The sequence below is a fragment of the Porites lutea genome, chromosome 2 (assembly GCF_958299795.1).
Source record: "Porites lutea chromosome 2, jaPorLute2.1, whole genome shotgun sequence".
Classification (NCBI taxonomy): domain Eukaryota; kingdom Metazoa; phylum Cnidaria; class Anthozoa; order Scleractinia; family Poritidae; genus Porites; species Porites lutea.
The window spans coordinates 2,245,696-2,266,948 of NC_133202.1; the positions used below are offsets into that span (position 1 = coordinate 2,245,696).

At 37.7% G+C, this 21,253-nt stretch overlaps 2 protein-coding genes across 2 annotated transcripts; one reads left to right on the forward strand and one right to left on the reverse strand.

Annotated features, from left to right (window-relative positions):
- The first annotated feature begins 30 nt into the window (after positions 1–30).
- Positions 31–4,139, forward strand: LOC140927375 (NADH dehydrogenase [ubiquinone] iron-sulfur protein 6, mitochondrial-like). Its single transcript, XM_073377012.1, has 5 exons — positions 31–170; positions 266–319; positions 2,058–2,139; positions 3,025–3,065; positions 3,995–4,139. The coding sequence occupies exons 1-5, from the start codon at positions 45–47 to the stop codon at positions 4,061–4,063; spliced, it is 372 nt and encodes a 123-aa protein (XP_073233113.1). The 5' UTR covers positions 31–44; the 3' UTR covers positions 4,064–4,139.
- Positions 4,140–4,917: 778 nt separating this feature from the next.
- Positions 4,918–18,272, reverse strand: LOC140927374 (protein VAC14 homolog). Its single transcript, XM_073377011.1, has 16 exons — positions 18,073–18,272; positions 17,721–17,871; positions 16,190–16,357; positions 15,445–15,507; positions 14,747–14,854; positions 14,109–14,218; positions 13,701–13,807; positions 12,572–12,711; positions 12,164–12,406; positions 11,230–11,295; positions 10,291–10,529; positions 9,906–10,080; positions 9,098–9,216; positions 7,935–8,014; positions 6,552–6,708; positions 4,918–6,170 (listed from the first exon to the last, which is right to left on the reverse strand). The coding sequence occupies exons 1-16, from the start codon at positions 18,171–18,173 to the stop codon at positions 6,014–6,016; spliced, it is 2,184 nt and encodes a 727-aa protein (XP_073233112.1). The 5' UTR covers positions 18,174–18,272; the 3' UTR covers positions 4,918–6,013.
- Between the last annotated feature and the right edge of the window lie 2,981 nt (positions 18,273–21,253).

The following is a 21,253-nucleotide window of genomic DNA, read 5'->3' on the forward strand; positions in this document are numbered from 1 at the left end:
TGCGCGTAAAAAGAAAGGTGCATTGTGGGATAACATTGAACAAGATGGCGGCCTCCTTACGTCTTGTTTGTAGGCGATTTGTTATTCGAAACAACTTTCGTTCTGTGGCAGCCCTTCATAGTTCTGTTCGAAATTTCGCTACGCCTGATAAAGTAACACATACTGGACAGGTAACTTCAGTTGTGTTAGTATTTTAGAAAGAGACAGAGAATTGTAATTTTCAAAATCTTTGATATTTGAAACTTCTGAACTTGTATATACGTAGGTATGGGATGCAGGTGACTATAGAATGGCACGCTTCACTGACAGAACAAAGGAGGTATTGTTTTTTTAACTTAATGATACTTAATATTTTGACTTATTTAATTCGACTGCAAGGTGTTAATAATAATATAGGCTTCAACTTTATAAAACATGGGAAAATCGGCATCAGTGTGCCTTTACAGTAACCGGTCATTTCGCCCCCGAGTCATTTCGCCCCAGTTACTTAAGGTGCTTTCCATTATGCTGGAACAACCGGTCAGAGACCACTCGAACTAACCAAGGGAAAATGGAACACGTCAGAACCAAAACTCCGACGGAATTAATTGTTGGGTAAGAGAAAAAAGAGAAAAATGTGAGAAAACATCGTCTACAATCGGAGAAGCCAGTAATATATTTGTCTTTAAAAACTGATGAAAACCAGAAGAAAAAACAAATCAAGATACTCTGTTGTACCTGCGCCTTGTGTGCAACTGTGCATAAGGAGAAAGGTTAGGTCTTGCATCTGAAGCTTACACACACTGCACTCGTAAACTCTTACATCTGAACCATCCACCATTTTGACTACTGTGTGTAGTGACAAGCTGGAGCAGGACTGGAAATGAAAATTTCTGAAAATGGAACAATAATTTCCGGTCAGACTGGACCGACTGGTCGAAGAGGAATACCTCTGGAGGTGAACCACTTTGACTGGAAAATTTCCACCTAGGCCGAACTTTTCCATTTACGTTTGGACCATAATTTCCAGAAATTTTGGCATAATGGTGAGCACCCTTAGTCCCCTTTTTTCGAGTCAGTTAGCATGCTTCAATGAAATGTCCCTCTTTCTAAAATAGGAGGCTAAGTAACCTGGGCAAAATGACCATAAAGCGCCTTTACCAGTAGTAGGGTTAGAAATTTGAAAAGGAAGTGAAGAAGATGCTTCCAACACTCAAAAATTTCATTAATTATAGTAAGTATTCTTCTCTTTTTCTCTGTTTGGGGAAAGGGTGAAAACATCACAAGGAGAGGGAAGGGAAAGGGTGAGAGCCTGTAGCCAAACATTTGGGACCGTCATTCCATGGCACCTGCTGTGCATCAGATCCTGATGCAACCTCATATTGGCGAGAACACTGACTATTGACAGGTTTGATTGATGTCACTCTTTTGGTTGGCACATAGCATGCAATTTGATTTAAATAATTGCTTGTAAACAGATCTTCTGATCTTTAACATGGCGTCTTCTGACACTTGACTTATGAGTTTTTTAGCTGCAATGAATGTTCTTGCATTAGAGGGCAAATCACACTGACAAGAAACAATAACTGCAGAGAATCAATATGCGTGTCATGAACCCTCAGTATGAAATAAGTGCCAAAAATCACATTTTCTCAGTTAAACTAAACCCTCCATAGCATAATCTACCCACCAGGCCCCAGTTGTTGTTCAAAAGCTGGATAGTGCTACCCACGGGATAAATCACTATCCAGCAGATAAGTAGTAGGGAAACCAATTGCCTTATCCATTGGATACTGCTTTATCCATGGAATAGCACTATCCACCTTTTGAACAACTGGGGCCAGAGAAAAAACTCATTGGAAAAAGCAGCATATTGCACAAGGTAAAAGCTGTGTGTTGCCTACCGACCCCCTTTTTACACGTGAAATTGATTACATTCCAGTGTATCCAAGTGACAGATAATGATCTTGCTGACAGATGATCGGCAGGCTCTCATCCTTTCCGTCCCCTCTCCTCGCGATTTTTTCACCCTTTCCGCGAACAGAGAGCCTTTTGACAGGCTATTTTTATCATTGCAGGTAAACGAGAAGTTTGCAATTGACCTCGTTGATGAGGAACCACCCATAGAAGTACATGCACGCTATGTGTGGTGTGATGGAGGTGATTATTATTTTTTCCCCTCCATAAAACTTGGATATGAATCATTTTATTCTGAAAAGCAAGCATGCCTCCTCCTGTCACTGTATATATCATGCCACACTCATCTACATTGTACACAAATAGTGTATCTAGACAGTGCAAGTTCTGGAACATGCCATCTTAACCCTGATCAGTATTGTCATTGCTTTACCCTAATCAGTATAGTCATTGCTTAACTCTAATCAGTATAGTCAGTGTTTATGTGAGTGGCTAGCATTACCTTTGATTTAGAACAAACATATCCATGTAACAAGGCTTACTGCACAACTATATAACAGTACCTTGTAAATATCCCAGGTCAAAAAAATTAACCTGAAATCAAAGTTGACCTGTCACATGTATATTTTTTGAAACCCTGATATGTCTTCTTTCTAAATATGCACAACTATAGGTACTTTAACCTCAAAGGGAACTTTTGAGATGTTATTTAGTGTATGTATGTCAAAACTGAAGCAATATTACAGAAAAACTCAGGAGTCAGAGGGTTAAATCATGAAAGTATAAATTGTACATGTTTCATTGAAACATCATGATTCCTACATACAGTATGCGCCCCAAACTCCTAGATGGAAACAAATTAAATGTTCTGGCACTGCTTCACTTTCAAGCCGGTGTTTAAAGCCAAAACATGTTTTTAATGAATGAACAAGTCAGGTTACTGAATTCAAAGTATATCTTGTGGTCCAATTTTTTCTTTGGTTTAAAGTTTTTATTACATCGTAGTTGTTGTTGGTTTCAAACTCGTTATCATACATTAGTATTCTCAGAAACAAAAGAGAATAAAATTTAAACAAAGAATATATTTGAACCACAATATTTATGTACATGATTTATTGTTATTTTTAGGAGGTGGTGCTCTTGGACATCCAAAGGTGTACATTAACTTGGTAAGACTGTTTATACTTACAAATAGTGTTGGAAATTCTCTCAGAATTCTTAATCGATAATCAGAAATAATAGGATTGACCCACCTAAGTGATCGTTGATTATAACCAGAAAAAATCTCTTTACAAGAATTCCATTTTATTTTTGCCACTGTACCTTGTTTTAGAACATGACTAAAACATTATGTAGAACATGAATCAGAAAACGGACATCAGTTAATTTGGCCCTGCTTGCCATAAAGTGCCAGTGGCTCGGTGGTTAGAGTGTCCATTCTCGAACTCAGATGGTCCTCTTTTGCCTGGAGCTCAGACATTTTTTGTCTTCTTTGGGATGATTCAATTCTCTTTCTTTCCTCATGACTATTATGTTTAATTGCCAACAAGAAACTTTTTTCCCACAATCATTGATTGAACATTTTCCAAAATTGATTTAATATCGTGTTGCTTAGAAATTTCAGTCGATGATTGGCACACCTCTGGTTGAGTTTCTGAATAGCCAGAAGCTGGTCAAGGTTTTTATATCACATCACTAAATTACAGATGGTCTGATCTGCATTGTTTTGTCCCATTTCTAGATTTGCTTCTATGGTTAAATAAAGCAAACTAGGTTTAGGTATTTAGGGCTAGGAAAGATTCAAGCAGTAGTGGTGAGGACTTTCTGGAAATTTTTGCAAATTCCAGGTGCCGACAAAATTTTCAACTTCTTAGAAGCAAATTTCAGAACTCCAGACAAGTTCAGTCAAAGGTACAAAGAGAGTGTGCCCTAAAAACTTAAACATCCTATTTTCGTTAAGTAATGAAATTTTGGGCACTTGTGGGAGGAAAACTTGCGAGGGGTTGTAGAAACTGGAGTCTCAAACTTCCTTTTGGCTCAGTAAATAAGTTATCCCTATCACTGATTCTTACAGATGCATCTTTATTTTCTCTTACAGGATCAAGAAGGACCACATGCTTGTGGTTACTGTGGCCTGAGATATGTTATGGCCCATGACCATCACTAAAAATATTAATATGCTGTGTTTTTGCTCTAAACAATTAAAACATTGCTGTTTATCATGTTTTCCAGAAAAATGAAAATGTAAATACTGTTTTCACCGTAATCAAGAACTTAAATCTTAAATCTTAAATAAAAGTTTCATTAACAAAATAAAATGTTTAGGGGAAACCTATTCGTAAATCACTTTGTAAACATATTTTTCATGAGGAAGGATATGTGGTTGTTTCGGTAACATCTAGTTCTTGACCTCTGAGTCGTTTCCTAAAGTTCTGTGAAAGAGAACTCTTTTCATGCAAAAATACCCTGTGTACAGACGGAAGGGGCTTCTGTACACAGGCTAATGCCAAAGGCTATGAACAAGAAATAATTTTATATTGTGTCTTTCTGAGCTCAGAACGAGAAATGATATTTTATAGCACATAAATAAAAGTATAACACATCAGCGAACTCCCAAACGGCAGTGAAACGACTGGTTATGCAAGGAAGGGCAGAGGCGTTTACATGCCATGGTTTTGTGTTAGTGCTGAAGTGAAGCACGGCCATTTTACCCTGTGTAGCTGGCGGTTTTTTAGGTGTGATTTTCGAGTCACAAAAGAAAAAACACACCCCCAAAAACCCCGCCAGCTACACACTCTAGGTCATATACCAGATGTAATGTACAAATTTACTTTTTGTGCCACTGTTTACTGCTTACAAATTTACTGTTTGTAATGATGGCCGCTTGAAAAATACTTAGGCAGAGTAACCAGACAACACCGAGTTGAACAGAGTAGTTTGGACATACACTGTGTTATCAAATGACCGGTTCAGAAAACGTGATAAAGGTGCAGGTATTAACATTAGCAAATTAAAAATAACTACAGCTTCTCTTTTATTTCTTGACGAGAGACAAACTTAAAGTTACGCTGTTTAGGTAATAAAATTTTGCTGCTAAGAAAATTAAATAGAAGGAAAAGGGCAGGACACTTCTGGGTGAGGGAAGATTGATGATAATCACTGACTAATAACTGTTACTGGGTAAAAAATAACATAATCTGCCATCCAATTCTCCTAATGCATACCAAGCACTCTAAACACACTTCAAGCGTTTCATGCACGTACTGCCTCGCTCATGCGTACCTATACGTCTCTGTGGCTACAGTGGCTATGGAGTAACCTGAGATCAGGCTCAATTTTAGCGGTTCTCATACATTCTCTCTAACGGCTACTGCTAAAAGTTTGTTTTCGTTTCGCCTTGCCCGTCGGAATGTTATTACAAAGCGAAACGAAAATTGATCCTGATCTCAGGTTACTTTGGAGTGGCTGGGGTGTAAGGTGTCCAGAAAAAAATTGCCATGACAAACCTTTGTTCACAAAATGACATGTTCGCTTCTGTTCATTTAATTAGGCACGCCTGCAAACACGAGGAATCGATCAGTGTTCTCGAAAAAATTATGTGCATTACTATACGTTTAGCTGAGAAAAAAATCCCCATTTGAACCAAAATGAGTTTTCAGTGGAGCAAGCCCCCAGGCTACCCTAGCGAGTGGTGCCTTTGGTGATTGTTGTTCTGTCCTTTTCTGTGCTAAAAGTCTGGCTATGTAAGGTCCTGAGAGATCACCCGTCTCAGAAATGATTGAGGTCTATTGAACTAGTCGTTCGGAGATATTCAACTTTATTTGCAAGATTTTTGTGACTTTCAAAATAACTGTTATAAACTTTGATTTATAAACACTATCTTGCCATAATAACAGCTTATAGGCAAGCTGAATGTAACACTAAAAGACTAAAATTGTTGCAAGACTATAAAAACAGAGGGACAATGAACTGACTGAATACGATCTACGAAGCTTCTATGACTAAATTTATCGTGTAGCTCTGACCAAAAAATGTTTACAAATAACTAATTTACAATTTAAAAATATCATTTAATTACATATGATTCTGAATATATTCTTATCTTTTTGTCTGTAAACTAGGCATTTAACAGGTTTTTCGCCAGAAACGAAGAGCGAGAGTGTCTGTTTATGAAGTGCTTTTGTTGGACAGTCTTGAACTGCTGCAAGAGTTCCTGAAAATTGATTCTCTGCACATGTTCACGACATGGAAAGTCAAGTAATCCCCTTTTGTCACTGTAAGAGAAAAGGAATGAAACGTTAACGATTTAGGAAAATACTCGATTTACGCTTCATGGAAGCTTTTAAGAAGGATCTCTCTCTCCCTCTCGTTCTCGCTCTCTCTTTTTTCCAAGCACTTTTCACGGAGTGTGCAAACACCAACCACTATCTTGAATCCTGGAAAAGGCTACACTTTTTTCCGATTTTAACCGTTGAGGTACATTTGTAGAAAAAGGTGGGGGAAACCGCCACTTGAGTACATAAAAGGGCCGTTCGTCTAGAAGCGGTACAAAACGACTCCTTTTCACTCGAAAACTTTATTGTTGAGTACCCCCTACATTGTGACTTCCTCGTAATAGACTGAATAGAACTTAAGTTTCACTCAAAGATCATTACCTGATATCACATGAGAGTACCCTCCCATTTGGTACACAGTCCAGTCTGTTCCGTAATGTAGTAAAAGCATCACTTTGAGGAAGAAGCATCAATAAGCCGTACAATGACTTGAGAAGAAAATGATTGTGTTGTGTGTCCAACAGCTGAAGGCGCAAGTCTGAATAAATAAAAGTAAAAAGCTACAGTTTTAAGTTTTTGCTTCCCACAGTACCAACAAAATCAGACTTAAGAAAAATAAACAGTAGTGAGTACTCTACCAAAGATGTGGTAATAAAGAGATTTCATTTAAATCGGGCTAGATCGTGGGATTTTGTCCACGGGATTAACAGTGTGAAAACTGAAAACATATCAGTGAGTTTACGCAACAGGACGGTACTAGGAAGAAGAGGATGGCAAAACGTTTGTGTGTGACAAACGTGACAGGACCATTACTTACCTGTTTTGTCGTGATCTTCACTTAACATTTTATGTTTTCTTGTCTATTACAAACAGATCTGTTTAAAGGAAGGTTAGGTTTGGCGGAATGTTTTTTCAAACAAAGTTATTGTCACGTTTGTCACACAAGGTTTGCCGTCTTCTTTCGTCTCCCTGCTCTCCCGTACTGTTGCGTAAGTTCACTAATAACTAAATAGCACCTCGTGAGTGTACTGCTGAAAAGGTACGACAATAGGGCCATTTGTACGAGGAAACATAAGACGCGTCTTAAATAGTACGCGAACTTTCCGTATAAACGGCACACTTCGTTTAAAATAAGACGCAGCTTAGCTAAGACGCGTCTTATTATAGAACAGCCCTTAACACCTGTTCTTAGATAAGACGCGTCTTAGCTAAGACGAGAAAAGCTTCGTATAAATGACCTTCGCGTCTTACATAAGACGCGAACGCATAGTACGCATGCGTTAATTTTTGGCGCGCCACGTTGGATTGCCGTTGCTACGGGCAACATTTACATGAAAACGAGTCAAGAACAGAAATAAGACGCGAACCATTTATACGAGCTGTTCTCGTCTTAGATAAGACATGTTCGTATAGATGGTACAGTTCGCGTCTTATGTAAGACGCGTTTTATTTTTCCGCGTATAAATAGCCCTAGGTCCACAAACTGAATAGTTAGAACTGTGCGGCATGAAACAAATTCATTAAAATAGTACCATGTAAAAATACGCAACCAAAGTGGTTTGAAAAGAATGGTCACACTATAGGTTTCAGTGAACCGAATCCAAAGATGTGGAATCAGGACAAACCTGGCAATTCGGAATAACATTTAAAATCCTGAGAAATCTTTAATGATCGCGCTGTTAGATTTTACCAAGAGCCATAATAGGACAGTGTCGTATTATAGCTCTTGATTTTACATGCCAAGATAAAGCCATGCGTACTTACATGTAAATATGGGAGACTCTATGAGTTGAACAAGTTTGTCTATCTGGATGAGAAATTCAACATTCACTTCCAGTTGTCCACTGATGGAATGAATGTCAAGGGATATAACTGTTGTAATGATAACAACATAAATCATAAGAATATCAGCTTGCATGGCCACAGCGACGCCATACCCACAGCCTTCACTTTTTCACTGTTCAGATAGCCTACTACGTAGATGTGCCTTTTGGCTCGTCACTACTGAGTAGCGTTGCCTGAGCAGGGGCGGATCCAGGATATTTTTTAGGAGGGGGTGCACTCGTCTCTTGATCTACTTCAACACCAATAAACCACATAGTTTTTTTTTTTGCAGTATACCAGTTGTATTAGAAAACCGCAAGTCATCTCGGGGGGGGGGGGGTGCGCACCCCCTGCACCCTCCCCCTAGATCCGCCCCTACTGATGTTCTAGGCGACTGCAAGCAGTGCTACAAACTACAAAGTTCGTACTCTCTTAAGCTCTTCAAATTCCATGACTTTCCATGACTTTTTTCATGGCCTCTCCTAGTTTTCCATGACCAAGGTGCCACGTTAAAAATTTCTCAACAATTTGCTTGTTTTAGGGTATTTTTTGACCTAACTCAGTAATGACATCTGCAGTGACTAATCTATACCAAACTAATTTTTTCATGACTTTCAAGGACCGACAATTAAATTCCATGACTTTCCAGGCCTGGAAAATAAAATTCTTAAATTTCATGACTTTCCAGGTTTTCAATGACCTGTACGAACCCTGAACTATAGAATTTACCGACGCCAACAAAAGTACAAAATGTACGGTATGATCTAGAAGTAGGTCACGAGGTTAAGTTACATTTAAACTTTAGGGATTAAAACGCCGGTCATAAGATCAAAACCAAAGTAACAAAGAAGCCAAACACAATGCATGCACTAGACAGTCACGTTCAAAGGAACCAATCAGATCTCAAAGCAAATACACGCCTACACCAAGCGCGGGAGACACGTGTGACCTTGTGTCAGTGCGTTAAGTTTTAATTCAAATTTGTTGAGATTTTCAGCCAATTACATGGAGTCAGAGTAGGACTTTCAATAATCAAAACCTGTTCTGATAACCAAGATAAATCGTATAATAAATGCGGAAAGGATGGTGATTGTAAAGGATACAAAATCATGAGAAGATCGCAAGCATGTTTGTAGTTTTGTGTTAATAAGCACAAGGAGACTGTTGCAACGGGATTATGACACCACGATTGATATAAACAGCAAAACAACGAACAGCTATCCTAGAAGAGAAAGCAAAGCAGAAGTAAAAACTAAATTAAAGTGAAAAGACACTGTACAACAACAACGGGTTCAAAGTCGTCATTAATTTGACCAACGTCACTGGAAAATTTTCTTTAACCTCATAATTCAATCTCGTTTTCTGGACTGGATAAGAATGTGTTACGTGCTATGTGCAAAACTCTTTTTAAAGTCCCTAGGCCGAACAAAACTCACTTGCCATGTCCCTAGGGAGCTAGTCGCACCAAATCAGTTCCTGTACTTCGAGACCGCGGGAAATCTATGTCCAAGTATTCGCAGTCGCAGCCGAGAAACTAACTAAAATAATGCTCAGGAGACATATTGTTTGTCTCGGATCTCTGATTTTGTCATGTACCTGTAATTTCTTTGCTTACTTTAAGTTCCATAGCGATTAAGGGCGAGTAATTGGCAAAATTAAACAATGTGTACTGGGCTGTCGTGACACAGCCCCTTTCAAAGATTTGTTTCATTTTGACTTGGAAAGTATAAGAAAGCACTGAAAAACAGACCCCACACGCAAACAATGATCTTTCTTATTCTCGACCCTCAACGTTCTCTGAAGTAAAACAAAACTCGCTGTTTCCTTGAGGCCAGCCAAGAGTACTTGACGCCGAACTGAGGGATTCCCTAAGTCAAAAGCAAAACACATTCTATATTAACTGTTACTTACAGGCGTGGCCAGTTCTCTGAGCTGGTCCCGGAGATCAAACAGTTCACTGGATGTCAGCAAAATCATGTTCAAATATCGCACCATGAGAGATGCAAACAGCAAGTCCTCTTCTTGAACAATTATCTCTGATAATGCTCTGTAAATGTCTTCTGCATTTAACAGAAGACAGAGCTGCCTAAAGAACGATAAAGATAAAAATTGAAACAGCAAATTTCAGTTTTCTCGTAACAGTACGTGCGCTAAAAAAAAGTAACAGGAGCCGCAGGAGGTGTTAGATGCGTTGTTAGCTTCAGATTTAAAATATACTGAATTAATCAGCACTTAGTGTATTTTAAGAGTTGTAAAAATATAAGTGGTACACTCAATCAAAGCAGGTATAACTTACCTCAAAATAAAAGAGCCTCTTTCTTCCAGCAGTTTTCTATCTGTCCTAAACAACTGCATGACATTGTGCATGAATTTGTGAAAGTACGTATTGAGCTGCCTGTGAGGGGCAGATGTCTGATCTGATGAGCTGCTGACCGGGGAACCAGCTTCAGACATGCTTTGAGTTGAACTATTCCTTGGAGGTCCAGCTGGGGAGGCAGAAATTTCCGCAAGTGCCTCCAAATCAAGAAGAACAACCTGCAAGAAAAGAACTTTATAGTTTGTTTGTTTGTTTTTTTTTTCACACTGTATAAGTGTGGAGCTAAAGGGTGAACATGGCAAAGGTCATAGTGGGTTTAAAGTGATACATTTTTTTTTTTAATTATTTGTATTTTATTCATTTTTTCCATTTATTTTATATTACAGGCCATTTATAATATATATCCCCCCTCCCCACCCATATATTACAGATTTGAAGATATCATTCACAAGATTTAAGAATCAGATTACAAGAAAAAATGGAGAAGGGTAAGATATAGAAACTAATTACATCACCTTTGCTTAAATTACAGTTTTATTTCGGATAAAAGAGAAAAAAAAGAGAAGCATATAAAGTATGAAATATAAAAGAGAGGAAACAGGAAAGAAACACATAAATATAGAACATACAAGGGTCAGTGTGATACATATACACATGTACTAATATGCCTATAATGCAGAACAACATTAGTTGTCAGAAAATAAATGCAATGTTCACATCCTCATTTTGCTGAAATCCTTCAGATTTATTGATTATTTATTATACACCAGGGTAGATTTGTTTCAATCTTCTGCATTGTGTTCACATGCATTACACCTGGCTAGGGGTTCCTTATATCGAGTTCTATTCTAAACAAATTTAACTTAACTGTAACTTAAGAGGGAGGGTCTCTGTACTTCATGGTTGCACTGTACATACCTCATCTGAGGGATCTGATAAAGTATCCAACAGTTTAGGGAAAAGCTGATCAATTTGACCAAAGATCTGTAAATTAATATATGAAAAGAACCTAACCATCAAATTCAGAGACTTGCCTGATAGCAACCTACAGTAATGTAATATGCAGTACATAATTATCTAGTAAAAGATACTTGATGAATGTGTAATTCATCGTCCATGTAGTAAATTTAATATATAAAATTAATGGTGTCTTCAAGACAAAGAGACATTCACTGCGCACTAGAAATATGTTTATGACCTGCAGGGAAACAAAATATTGTACTCTGCCCAATAACAACAAGACTCATGTAACAAGTTGGCCAACTGCATTGCAGGCCAATAAGAAATGCAGGGTGCTTGACGGGTGATGCATTCAAAAGAGGAAGACATGAGAAGGGCAGTAAACTCTTATTCTCAGCCTAAATTTCTTGTGTGCTTGCTACTCAGGCTAGTCAAAACTAATTTCTTTTCGTTTTTGTTGGAGATGTACAAAGTATTTTGTCAAGGCTGATAAAGAAAGTAATAACTAGATAGTGAATAAAAAGGGTGAAAACTTCAAAACTACAAAAATACCACTTTTGGCTTATTTGTCATCACTTTTCCATACCTGTCCAAACAATTTAATAACAATCACATGATTCAAAGTGTTTAAAGTAACTATGATTAAACACCTTATCCCAAAATTGTGGCAACACCACTTATTTATGTTTATCATCCCTCTATGCCTCAAATTATTCACCTGGAGAATTAAAAAGAACTTTTACTTTGAAGCAAGGCATTGAGGGCCAATTATCATGAAGACAAAAGAAAATCAAAAGTTGACGCCAACTTAGAATAAGGTGTAAAACTACCATTGAACTGAATCAAATCCCTTGAAAATTTAAGAGTTGGATCAGTACCAAGTCTAACTAACCTTATTAGGGGTCTTTACATGCAGAAGCAACACCCATCGCAACACAGCTATTCTGGTCTGAATTGACTTGTGAGTCATGTAAAGGGTGAGTACATCTACAACAGGACCAACATCAAGCTGGGTTTGAGGCTCAACAACAGCGTTATCACAATCCATGGCTACACTGTCACTGTCAAAGTCTTTGTCATCATCCTCAGTGATCAGTCGCATTAGACTTTGATTGACAGCTTTGGCTACTTCTTTGATATTTAGACTAAGTCAAGGTTAATTAACAGAATTCTAACAGAATTTTTCACTTTATGCTATTTAAACTAATAAATTTATTTCATTCACATTTAGCTGTCCCCATGGGGTCTCTGAGCATAAATTATAGGTGGTTGATTATAATACATGTATGCAATATTAAAGGATATTTTGTTTGTCTTGTTCGTAAGCCATGCATGGTAATATTGCTTTTAAAATGCCAGCATTGAAGGGCAGCATTGTGCGCCCTGAGAGTATAATAAACTCTCTCAACCAGGTGATAGCAGTAAACTGAATGACATCATCTAAAGGAAAAAACAGGAAAGAAACTCACTTCATTGAAGCCATGTTATCTACAACTGTAAGATCAAACGTAAAATATCAATGAATAATAATATTAATTTTAAATTAAGGTATGATTGTCGCACTGAGTGGTTATTGCAATTTAAGGAACTGCAAATTAACCTGAAAAAAATCTCGGACTTCAACGGGATTCAAAGCCATGGCCTCTGTGTTAGGGCTGCAGTGCTCTACCAACTGAGCTATGAAGACCCATACATTGGGAGCAGGCCAATTTGTTGAGTTCATCTTAACGCGTGAATGGAATGAAACATAGAATGAAGATGACACAGTAAAGATTCTGCTGTTGGGACATATTACAGGAAAAAAGAATGAAGAGATGATAGAATGAAGATGACAGAGTGGAGATTCTGCTGATGGGACATATTACAGGAAAAATATATCCATCAACACCAGCAACTGGATGGATTAATTCTGAAAGCTCTGCTTAAGTTTCAAAAAATTGTTGGTGTTGAAGAATAGTTTTTCCTATAGAATGAAGATTATGTGAACTGTGGAAATACAAATTTCAGTTGCTAAAGCACTGCAGCACTAACGCTGAGGCCATGGTTGCAAATCCAGTTGAAGTCCTGAAGGTTTTTTTGGGTTAATTTGCAATAATTGCTTAAATTGCAATAACTACTGCAACAATCATATCTTCATTTAAAACTTGTATTTCCACAGTTCACATCATCTTCATTCAATAAATAATATTATTATTATTTGCCCAAATTACATAAAGCCAAAACACACATAAGATACAAGGAAGAAAGGTATTGATTTTTTTTAAATTTGTATGAATGATGATAACAATGATGATGATGATGATGTCATAATGATGGCATTATGATAACAATGATGTTGATAATTATGATCATGATGATGATGATTATATAACTATGTGCACGTATCATAAGGATTAAAATTTCGTACAAGTATTAACTGAGGCAATTACCTTCTGATTGTGAATGTAAAACCAAAATGTTGACCATATTGGCAAAGTTGACATTTTTAGATTCTCTCTTGATCCCTCTAAGGAATTCACCCAAGACTGCTTCACACCTACACAGTTGCATGAAAGGCATTAGTATTATTCTGAGTAAAACTTGGTTTAAGGATTCTTTAGATAGGGGAAAAAATGAGCTTGTTACTTATTTTCCACTTGATTCTTGATAATTCCTATACATGTGTGACGATTAAATATAGTTTGAGAATTAAGAATCAGTCATTGAAGATCAAGCTGAGTTGAGAATCCCCACTCATGAAAAAGAAACATAATGACCTTGCTGGAAATTTTATCAATTTTGGAATGTCTCGAAGTTTCCATCCACTCTCTACCCCTTAACGCTCCATTGTGACTTACATTTTTCTGATTTCTGCATTACGATCCTTGAAAATATTGAAGAGCCCATCAAGAAACTCTGGGAGGTGGGCAATAAGATCCAGGTCTGGAACCGCATCTATCACCATGAGCTAAAACAGAGAAACAAAAGTCCACATTACCCTTTAACCCATCTCTTAAAGGATACAATAAATGAGAACAAGTTATGTGTTAAAAAATTTCCAACCAGTTTAAAAATTTCAAACTGGTTTCAAAAAATTTAATCTGGTTTAAAAAATTTAAAACCAAAGATTAAATTTGAACCACAAAATATATATAATTATGTTACAGGTCAAATTTGATCTGAGGTTAATTTTGATTTAACCTAGGTTGATGCTCAAGTTCCTTTCATAAGTCATCTAGCCCTGGTAGACAAAGGAAATCAAGAATCAACCTCGGTTAAAAATTTTTAACCTGAGAGCAAATTTGACCTGTAACATATACACACCGTGTTGATGTCTGTCTGAAGAACAGCAACTTCAGTATGGATTTTTTTTTTGTTATTGAAAGTGGTGGATAAAATTGAACCTAAAACAATTTTAGAGCTACAAAGGTATCTATAGTTCAGTTCAGAGATAGGAAAACAAAATGCAGATGCTTTTATGCCCTACAACACTCACCCAAGACACTAAAAACTGCTTTGCAAATGGATTTGCTGTATAAATTCTGTCTCTCAACAATGGAATAAAGGACACCAAATCAAATGAGGAGCTTTCTGTCACAATATCCTAAGGTACAATTCAAAATATTAAAAATTAATAAGTGATGAAATCATAATTACGATAACAAGTTGACACGTTTCTTGGTACACTGTATACACATAATTCGCAGATTAGACTTTATTGACTACAGAAGTTATTTAGTGGCCTTAGCTCCCACAAGTCTCCTGTACTTTACTGGTAGAGTTCTATCTGGACAAGTGACAACAAGGTCAGAGGTTCCGCTCCTACTGGCAGTACTTGGATTTTTTCTTCCGAGCCGCCTGTGTCACTGACTGAAAAATCATCTTTCTCAATTTAGCATTTTCACATAGACCATAATGTTCCTTGTTTACCCCTCAACATTTTGCATTACCATTTCCTTGGATTTCTCTTGGGACAACTGTAATACCCAGGAGAAATTGGAAAAAAGGGTCCTGCAGTACTTTTTTTTGGCAGGGGGGGGGAGTGGGGAGTGGTGGGGTAAATAAGGTGCATTGTGGTCTATGTGAAAGTAGTGAATTTCTGGGATTTTTAATGCCTGTAATTTTATACACTACATGTACATATAACAGAGACAATACTCTGCTGTTTTTCACCAATGATGTCATGTTACTTACTTTTATCAACCTGTCAAGAAGCTCTGCTCCGTTTTTTACATTTGGATCTGGATCAGCTGCAAGCTGAACAGTCAACAACAACAATCACTTTGAGAACTTGCACATTAGGTTTAAAAAAGATAATAGCATTATTTCAGACCATTGCAAAGTTTTAGGAGGGGAATGAAAATACAGTGAACAAAACTAACTCATTGTGGATACACGTAGATTTTGTACCTTGTAAGTTATAAAAGTGACCTTTATTTTTTTCCTCCTGTTTTGTTTATTCCCTTCTGTTTTGTTTTGCTAAACTAATAATGATGGTTTGCTGTTTGTACTGTATAATGCATTATTCCTACGTGGATTGTCGGTTGGCTGAGAGACTGACAGATATTGCTTTATTGATTAATATTGATTCATTGATTCATTGATTAACTGATTGACTGATTAATTGATTGATTGACTCTATGTCTGTCTTACTGGATAACTGTCTATAGATCTTACTAACAAACTGCCTGACTTACTGAATGTGTAACTGAAATAGTTTGTAACAATAGGCTTTTGTAACAGATCGAGTTTCATCATGTAATGATTACACACGTGACTGTTGGTGTGTTTCTTGCCTGAGCGGCTGTTTAAAATACATGATTCGTAAATCACTCCAGTCCTGGTGCTTGAGTCCTTATTTGAACGCGTAGCACTTTTACACGGTTGACTAATTTACTGACTGACTCAGTGATTGACTGCATGGTAAGGTATTACTCACTTTACTGAGGCCATCAAATACATCATTGAAGAATGGTAATACAGAGCCTCTTGCTACCTTGGCAATGTTATACAGAGCTTCACAAGCATAGTAACGTACTCGGCTGTCTTGATCATAAAAACAAGCCAAAACTGGAGGAATAAGATTCTTCAGGTACAGCCCAGCATCCTTGAGAGAAAAAGAAGTTGTAAAATAAGTTTGTAAGTAGTACACATCTGACATGCTGACCTGTACATGAGATACACATTCAGTAGTTTCGTGTGAGAGACCACTCTACTAACTCTCACAGACACTTTGTTATCATGGACGCCAGCACTTATATGAATGGCAAACAAACTTCTCACAAAACAAACTCATTATTCTGTCCCAAAGTCATAGCCATTGGTATCGAGCAACCATAAAATTTCTATCATCGCCTTAGTCTAGATTCAGTTAAATTTTTGTTTCTTCTGTTGTGTATTTATCTAATAATTGCTCTTCTCCACCTCCTTAAGCAGTCTTACTATATACTCTCACTCCTATGAATAAGGTCCATTCTGTCTTTATGTGAAAACATTACCGTAAAATTCTGAAAAATAAGCCCCGGGACCTATATTTTTCAAAGGCCCTTTTTGAGGGGCTTATTTTTGGAGGGGCTTATGTGTACAGAGGGAAATTTGAATTTCAGTATCGGCTAGGCTTATATAATACTGGGAGGAAAATTTACATTTCAAAATCAATTGGGCTAGCTTACAATTGGAAGGAAATTTATGCTACTCAGAAATTTGCAGAAAGTTTTTACTGAAACTCGCCTTGAGGACATGGATCTTACTAAAACACAGCCATGCAAGTACATTGTCTATATGGAACAAGGAAATCCAAGCCAAGGTTAACAGTAAAGGACGCAAACAGCAGGATACTGTGAAACTTTTTGACTACAATCATTTGGCACATTTAATAGTTCTTTGGCAAACGCAAAAATGTATGGGTTACTATACAGTTTTTGCTTAGGGGGCGATTTAACTGAGGGTCTTTTTGCTTTACAAGTTTGGGGGGCTTATATTTGGAGGGGCTTTTACATGGAGGGGCTTATTTTCAGAATGTTACGGTATTTTACGGTGTTGTTTTGGAATGTGCTGATTAAAAAACACCCTATCATTGCCGCACTCTGAAATAATTCAAACAAAGTTGGCACAATAATAGTGAGTTTACGCAACAGGACAGCAGGAAGAAGAGGACGGCAAAACGCTTGTGTGTGACAAAGGTGACATTGCTATTACGAGTTTTGTCATGATCTTCACTTAACATTAATGTTTTCTGGTCTATACAAAAAGATTCGTTTAATGGGAAGTGAAATTTGGCGAAAAATTATTTCAAACAAAATTATTGTCACGCTTGGGACACAAAGTTTGCCATCTTCGTTACTCTGCCATCCTGTTGCGTGAGTTCACTAATAACAATAATTAACTTATGTGACTTCTTGGTCTTCTTGTAGTAAAGCTAACTGAGGAAGTACACAGTAGAAGTTGACTGACTGTATTTGTAAGGATACCTTTCCTAAAGCAATGGCGGTAGCTGCAAGCCCAATAAGCCCTCCTTTTCTGGAGTGATTGTTGTGGGAAACTGCAAACTCATCAGCAAGGACAGCAGTCAATCGTGTTATTTGCCGGACATCATTATTGGCGACAAACTCTTTGACCATACTGATAGTGAAACGAAGATTCAAAGAAGCGAGAATTACCTCGACACGAATACGTCAGCGAGCAAAACGTAAGAATTATAGCAAATCAAAGGCAAAATGACTTTAATACAATCAACAGAACTGAAATCAAAAATGAACTCGTGTAAGAGTTAGATCAAACGAAAACATGGCGGCTAGTCAAAACGCCAAAACGTTGGCTTACCGTTCAATTTCCAAGGCAGCTGTTTTCCTTTTTTCGTACAATTTATCGTTCAATCCACGCACAATGTTCTGTGTTAAGGGTAAAAAGTCTTTCTCTGCCATTTCAAAGAAGAATCGAACCACATTTGGACGAAATTTCACACTGAGAAATACAAGACTGCAAGCAGTTATCTTACAGGCGTACCATGCTGTTATAACGCTCGACCCAGGCCTAAATTGTTCAAAAGGTCACTTTAAAACCCCTGCGAAGGTCCACCAGAATTTTTTTTTTCTTTTTTTTTTTTACTTTTCCTTATTCGTCTGCCATGATTCCGTCTTTGAGGTTACTCCAATACTGTTTCACCATTGTGGCATATTGTACAAAGTGCCAATATTTCTTTTCCAGAAATGAGATGCAAATAGCGTGATTTTGAACATCTGACATATCCTGCTGTTCAGGAAACGAAACGGGGTGTCCGAATCCACATCGATCACTTCATCAATAGAAAGCGAGAACAAAAAGTTCCAAGATTTAATCTGCCCCCTCAGCAGATTCAATTAGACGCCTAAGTTTAAAAATTTCTTTTCGTGATATGAATGCTGCAATTCAAATATTCAGTATTATGAATTTTTGCTTGCCATTGACCTTGCTTGTTTTAATAGTGCAGTTGAAGAGATAAAAAGGCTTCCCTTCGTTGAATCAACCTCTTGTTACCAAAGTCCGTTCGATTTTCAGTCGAAGTCATTCCAATTTTGATGTTTATTACCAGCATTTTCTCAATTAATCTCGAAATCTGCTAGAAGCCAAACCTTTATACCCGTACAAACTTGATCACGACCCGAGAGGATAAAACCCTTGAATCCCATTTTTTATCGTTCCACGGAATTATTAATGGCTGACTGAATGCCTATATTTGCGGGCATTTATAAACTGAAATCTGTTGAAGCTTCCCCTGCCCTCTAAACAGTAATCACAACATGCGTAATACATGATCCTATTATAGCTGTTAACTTCTGTAATCAATTACGTTTCAGAGGACTGAATTTTTGCCAGTAATAAGGGAAAGTCTTGGAGATGAAAGAGGTAATCATTTTGGGTTACCCGGAGCTTCTTAATTTGTAACAAATTATCCATCATCAGCTAAGGCACCCGTGGGCATGTTATGGCATCTTCCCGGCAATTTTCTCTACACTCACTACATGTAATTAGCGGCAAATCATTATATCCACCAGATGTATCTCTGCTTTATTTGACATGATAATCTCTTTATTTCTATATAATTTTCTCTTAGAAGTGGAACTACAAATTTTATTCAGAGTGCCCAAGCATGATCGGGTCACTAACTATACGCCAAATTAACTGTCAGGGAGGGCAAATGGAACGCCATGTGAAAAAGTGAAAGAGTAGAGTATTCTGCTTCGGTAAAATGTAAAACTGACAAGCGAAATGCATGCATGGTTTTCAGACAAGTCAAAAGAACGGTCCAATACACGAAACAAAGAATCTTCAAAGGCGGAAATTCTAAGAAATGTGTAAATAGGGCTATCAGTCAGTTATATCGTATCAAGAGAGCGGAATAGTTTTTTTCTTAGTCAGTATTTAGAAACGATCAGTAATTAATCACACACCTACACCGGATGGGGAGTTCAGCCCATCATGCCATGATGCAGTGATAAATTGCTCTCAATGCATTTTACCATGGAATAATGGATTTGGAAATGGTTGTCCGTCATACACGACTGTTTTATCTAAAAATGAACTCATGTCTTTAGAATAACATGCAATGCATCCGTTTGTCCGAAGACTGCTTAAAAACTTTTACTTGAGTATATAATCTGTTACACGCTGATTAGAAGCTCAGTGTTTTTTAATATTTTACTCAAGCGAAGTTTTAGGTTTTAGGTACAACTCGTACTGGGAATTGATTTAAGTGTAACATATTTAATTTCACGATGATGTTCTTTCTAAGTCGTGAACCTCAATCCATTTTCATAGAGTGCAAACCGCAGTCGGTCTTTTTCTCAAAATCGGTTTAGCGTAGCCTCGGCTCCTTCGCATGCAATGATTACCGCTGACCGTAAGACCCCGTCCTCTCTCCATTCTCCCACTCGTTCTCCAATGAAAGGTGAGAAGTGTATTGTTCGGTGGTTCTACGGATCCGCCCAACCATCCGGGTGGTGTTGCCAAGAACAATGGAAAAGGTGTCAGCCAATGAGAAAAGGCATGACAACATCGCTAAAATAGTGAGGCGAAGAGTAGCGTAATAGTCTCACGCGCGCGCCTCACAGGCCCGTATTTTTAGCGTCGGGCTCCCCAGTCTCGCTCTCCGTTTTCAGCCTCCCTTGGCTGTTGACGCGTACTTGAATACGCAAAAATACGGACTGTTTTGCAATCTAGCATTTTAATTGCTTTCGTACAATTCATTTTTGTCGATTTCTGGCAAAGAAAAAGTTATTTTTAGGACAGCTTCGTGAGCACGTTAAAACGAAAAGAAGTTCTTTAATTCATTTATATCGGTCATATGAACATGATAACTTAAAAAAGGGTCAAGTTGACGCCTTTTGCAAGTTCACCCAAGGGCAATCCGCGTCTCACAAATCTTGTCCAATTTTGATTTATTTTGCCTATACACCGATTATTTGGCGGTTCCGTTTTGTGTTCTTTCGCAACTTAAGCGATTATTTGGATGTTTACTGACTGGCATGAGAACATGAAATAACTTCACTCCACTGCACAGTTTTGTGTGGTTCCATTTCCTGTTGTTTAAAATGAATGTGAGGTGGCTTGTCTTTGGCAGTATCTCCAATTAACTCTAAAGCATTTTAAGAATTATTTTTCATTCAGCCAGTGTTTTCTGATAGGCGAAGACTCCCTTGCACTTGGAAACAGTTTTGAAGCCTGTCATCATGTAGATAGAAACCATTCTTTACATCGCCTGATCACAATTTGCTCGCTCTAAACTGTGCTCCGTTTCTGTATCTGGCCCTAAGGACAACCAGCTGAAAACTTTTTTAAGGACCAGTAGTTCCACTGTCATTACCACGAGTAGGGCGCAATGTGTTTAAATCCTCTGTCATCTCGATCACCTTTCAGGTTAAATCTTTCCTGAAGTACACAAGAAACTTTGATATTCTGTTACCGGCCCCTTCCATGGATAAACCAGAAATCGTGTCAGCACTGTCATGAAAGGCTGCATTTTGTC

Bases quoted from the DNA above. Each gene is read 5' to 3' on its own strand.
- LOC140927375 (XM_073377012.1), top strand. From the start codon at position 45: ATGGCGGCCTCCTTACGTCTTGTTTGTAGGCGATTTGTTATTCGAAAC. The intron at 2,140-3,024 runs GTGATTATTATT...TGTTATTTTTAG, and splicing joins CTATGTGTGGTGTGATGGAG to GAGGTGGTGCTCTTGGACAT. The intron at 3,066-3,994 runs GTAAGACTGTTT...TTTCTCTTACAG, and splicing joins CAAAGGTGTACATTAACTTG to GATCAAGAAGGACCACATGC.
- LOC140927374 (XM_073377011.1), bottom strand. From the start codon at position 18,173: ATGGCAGAGAAAGACTTTTTACCCTTAACACAGAACATTGTGCGTGGA. The intron at 12,407-12,571 runs CTTTAATATTGC...AGTCTAAATATC, and splicing joins AACAAGACAAACAAAATATC to AAAGAAGTAGCCAAAGCTGT. The intron at 8,015-9,097 runs GTATCCTTTACA...TCATTCCATCAG, and splicing joins TGCGATCTTCTCATGATTTT to TGGACAACTGGAAGTGAATG.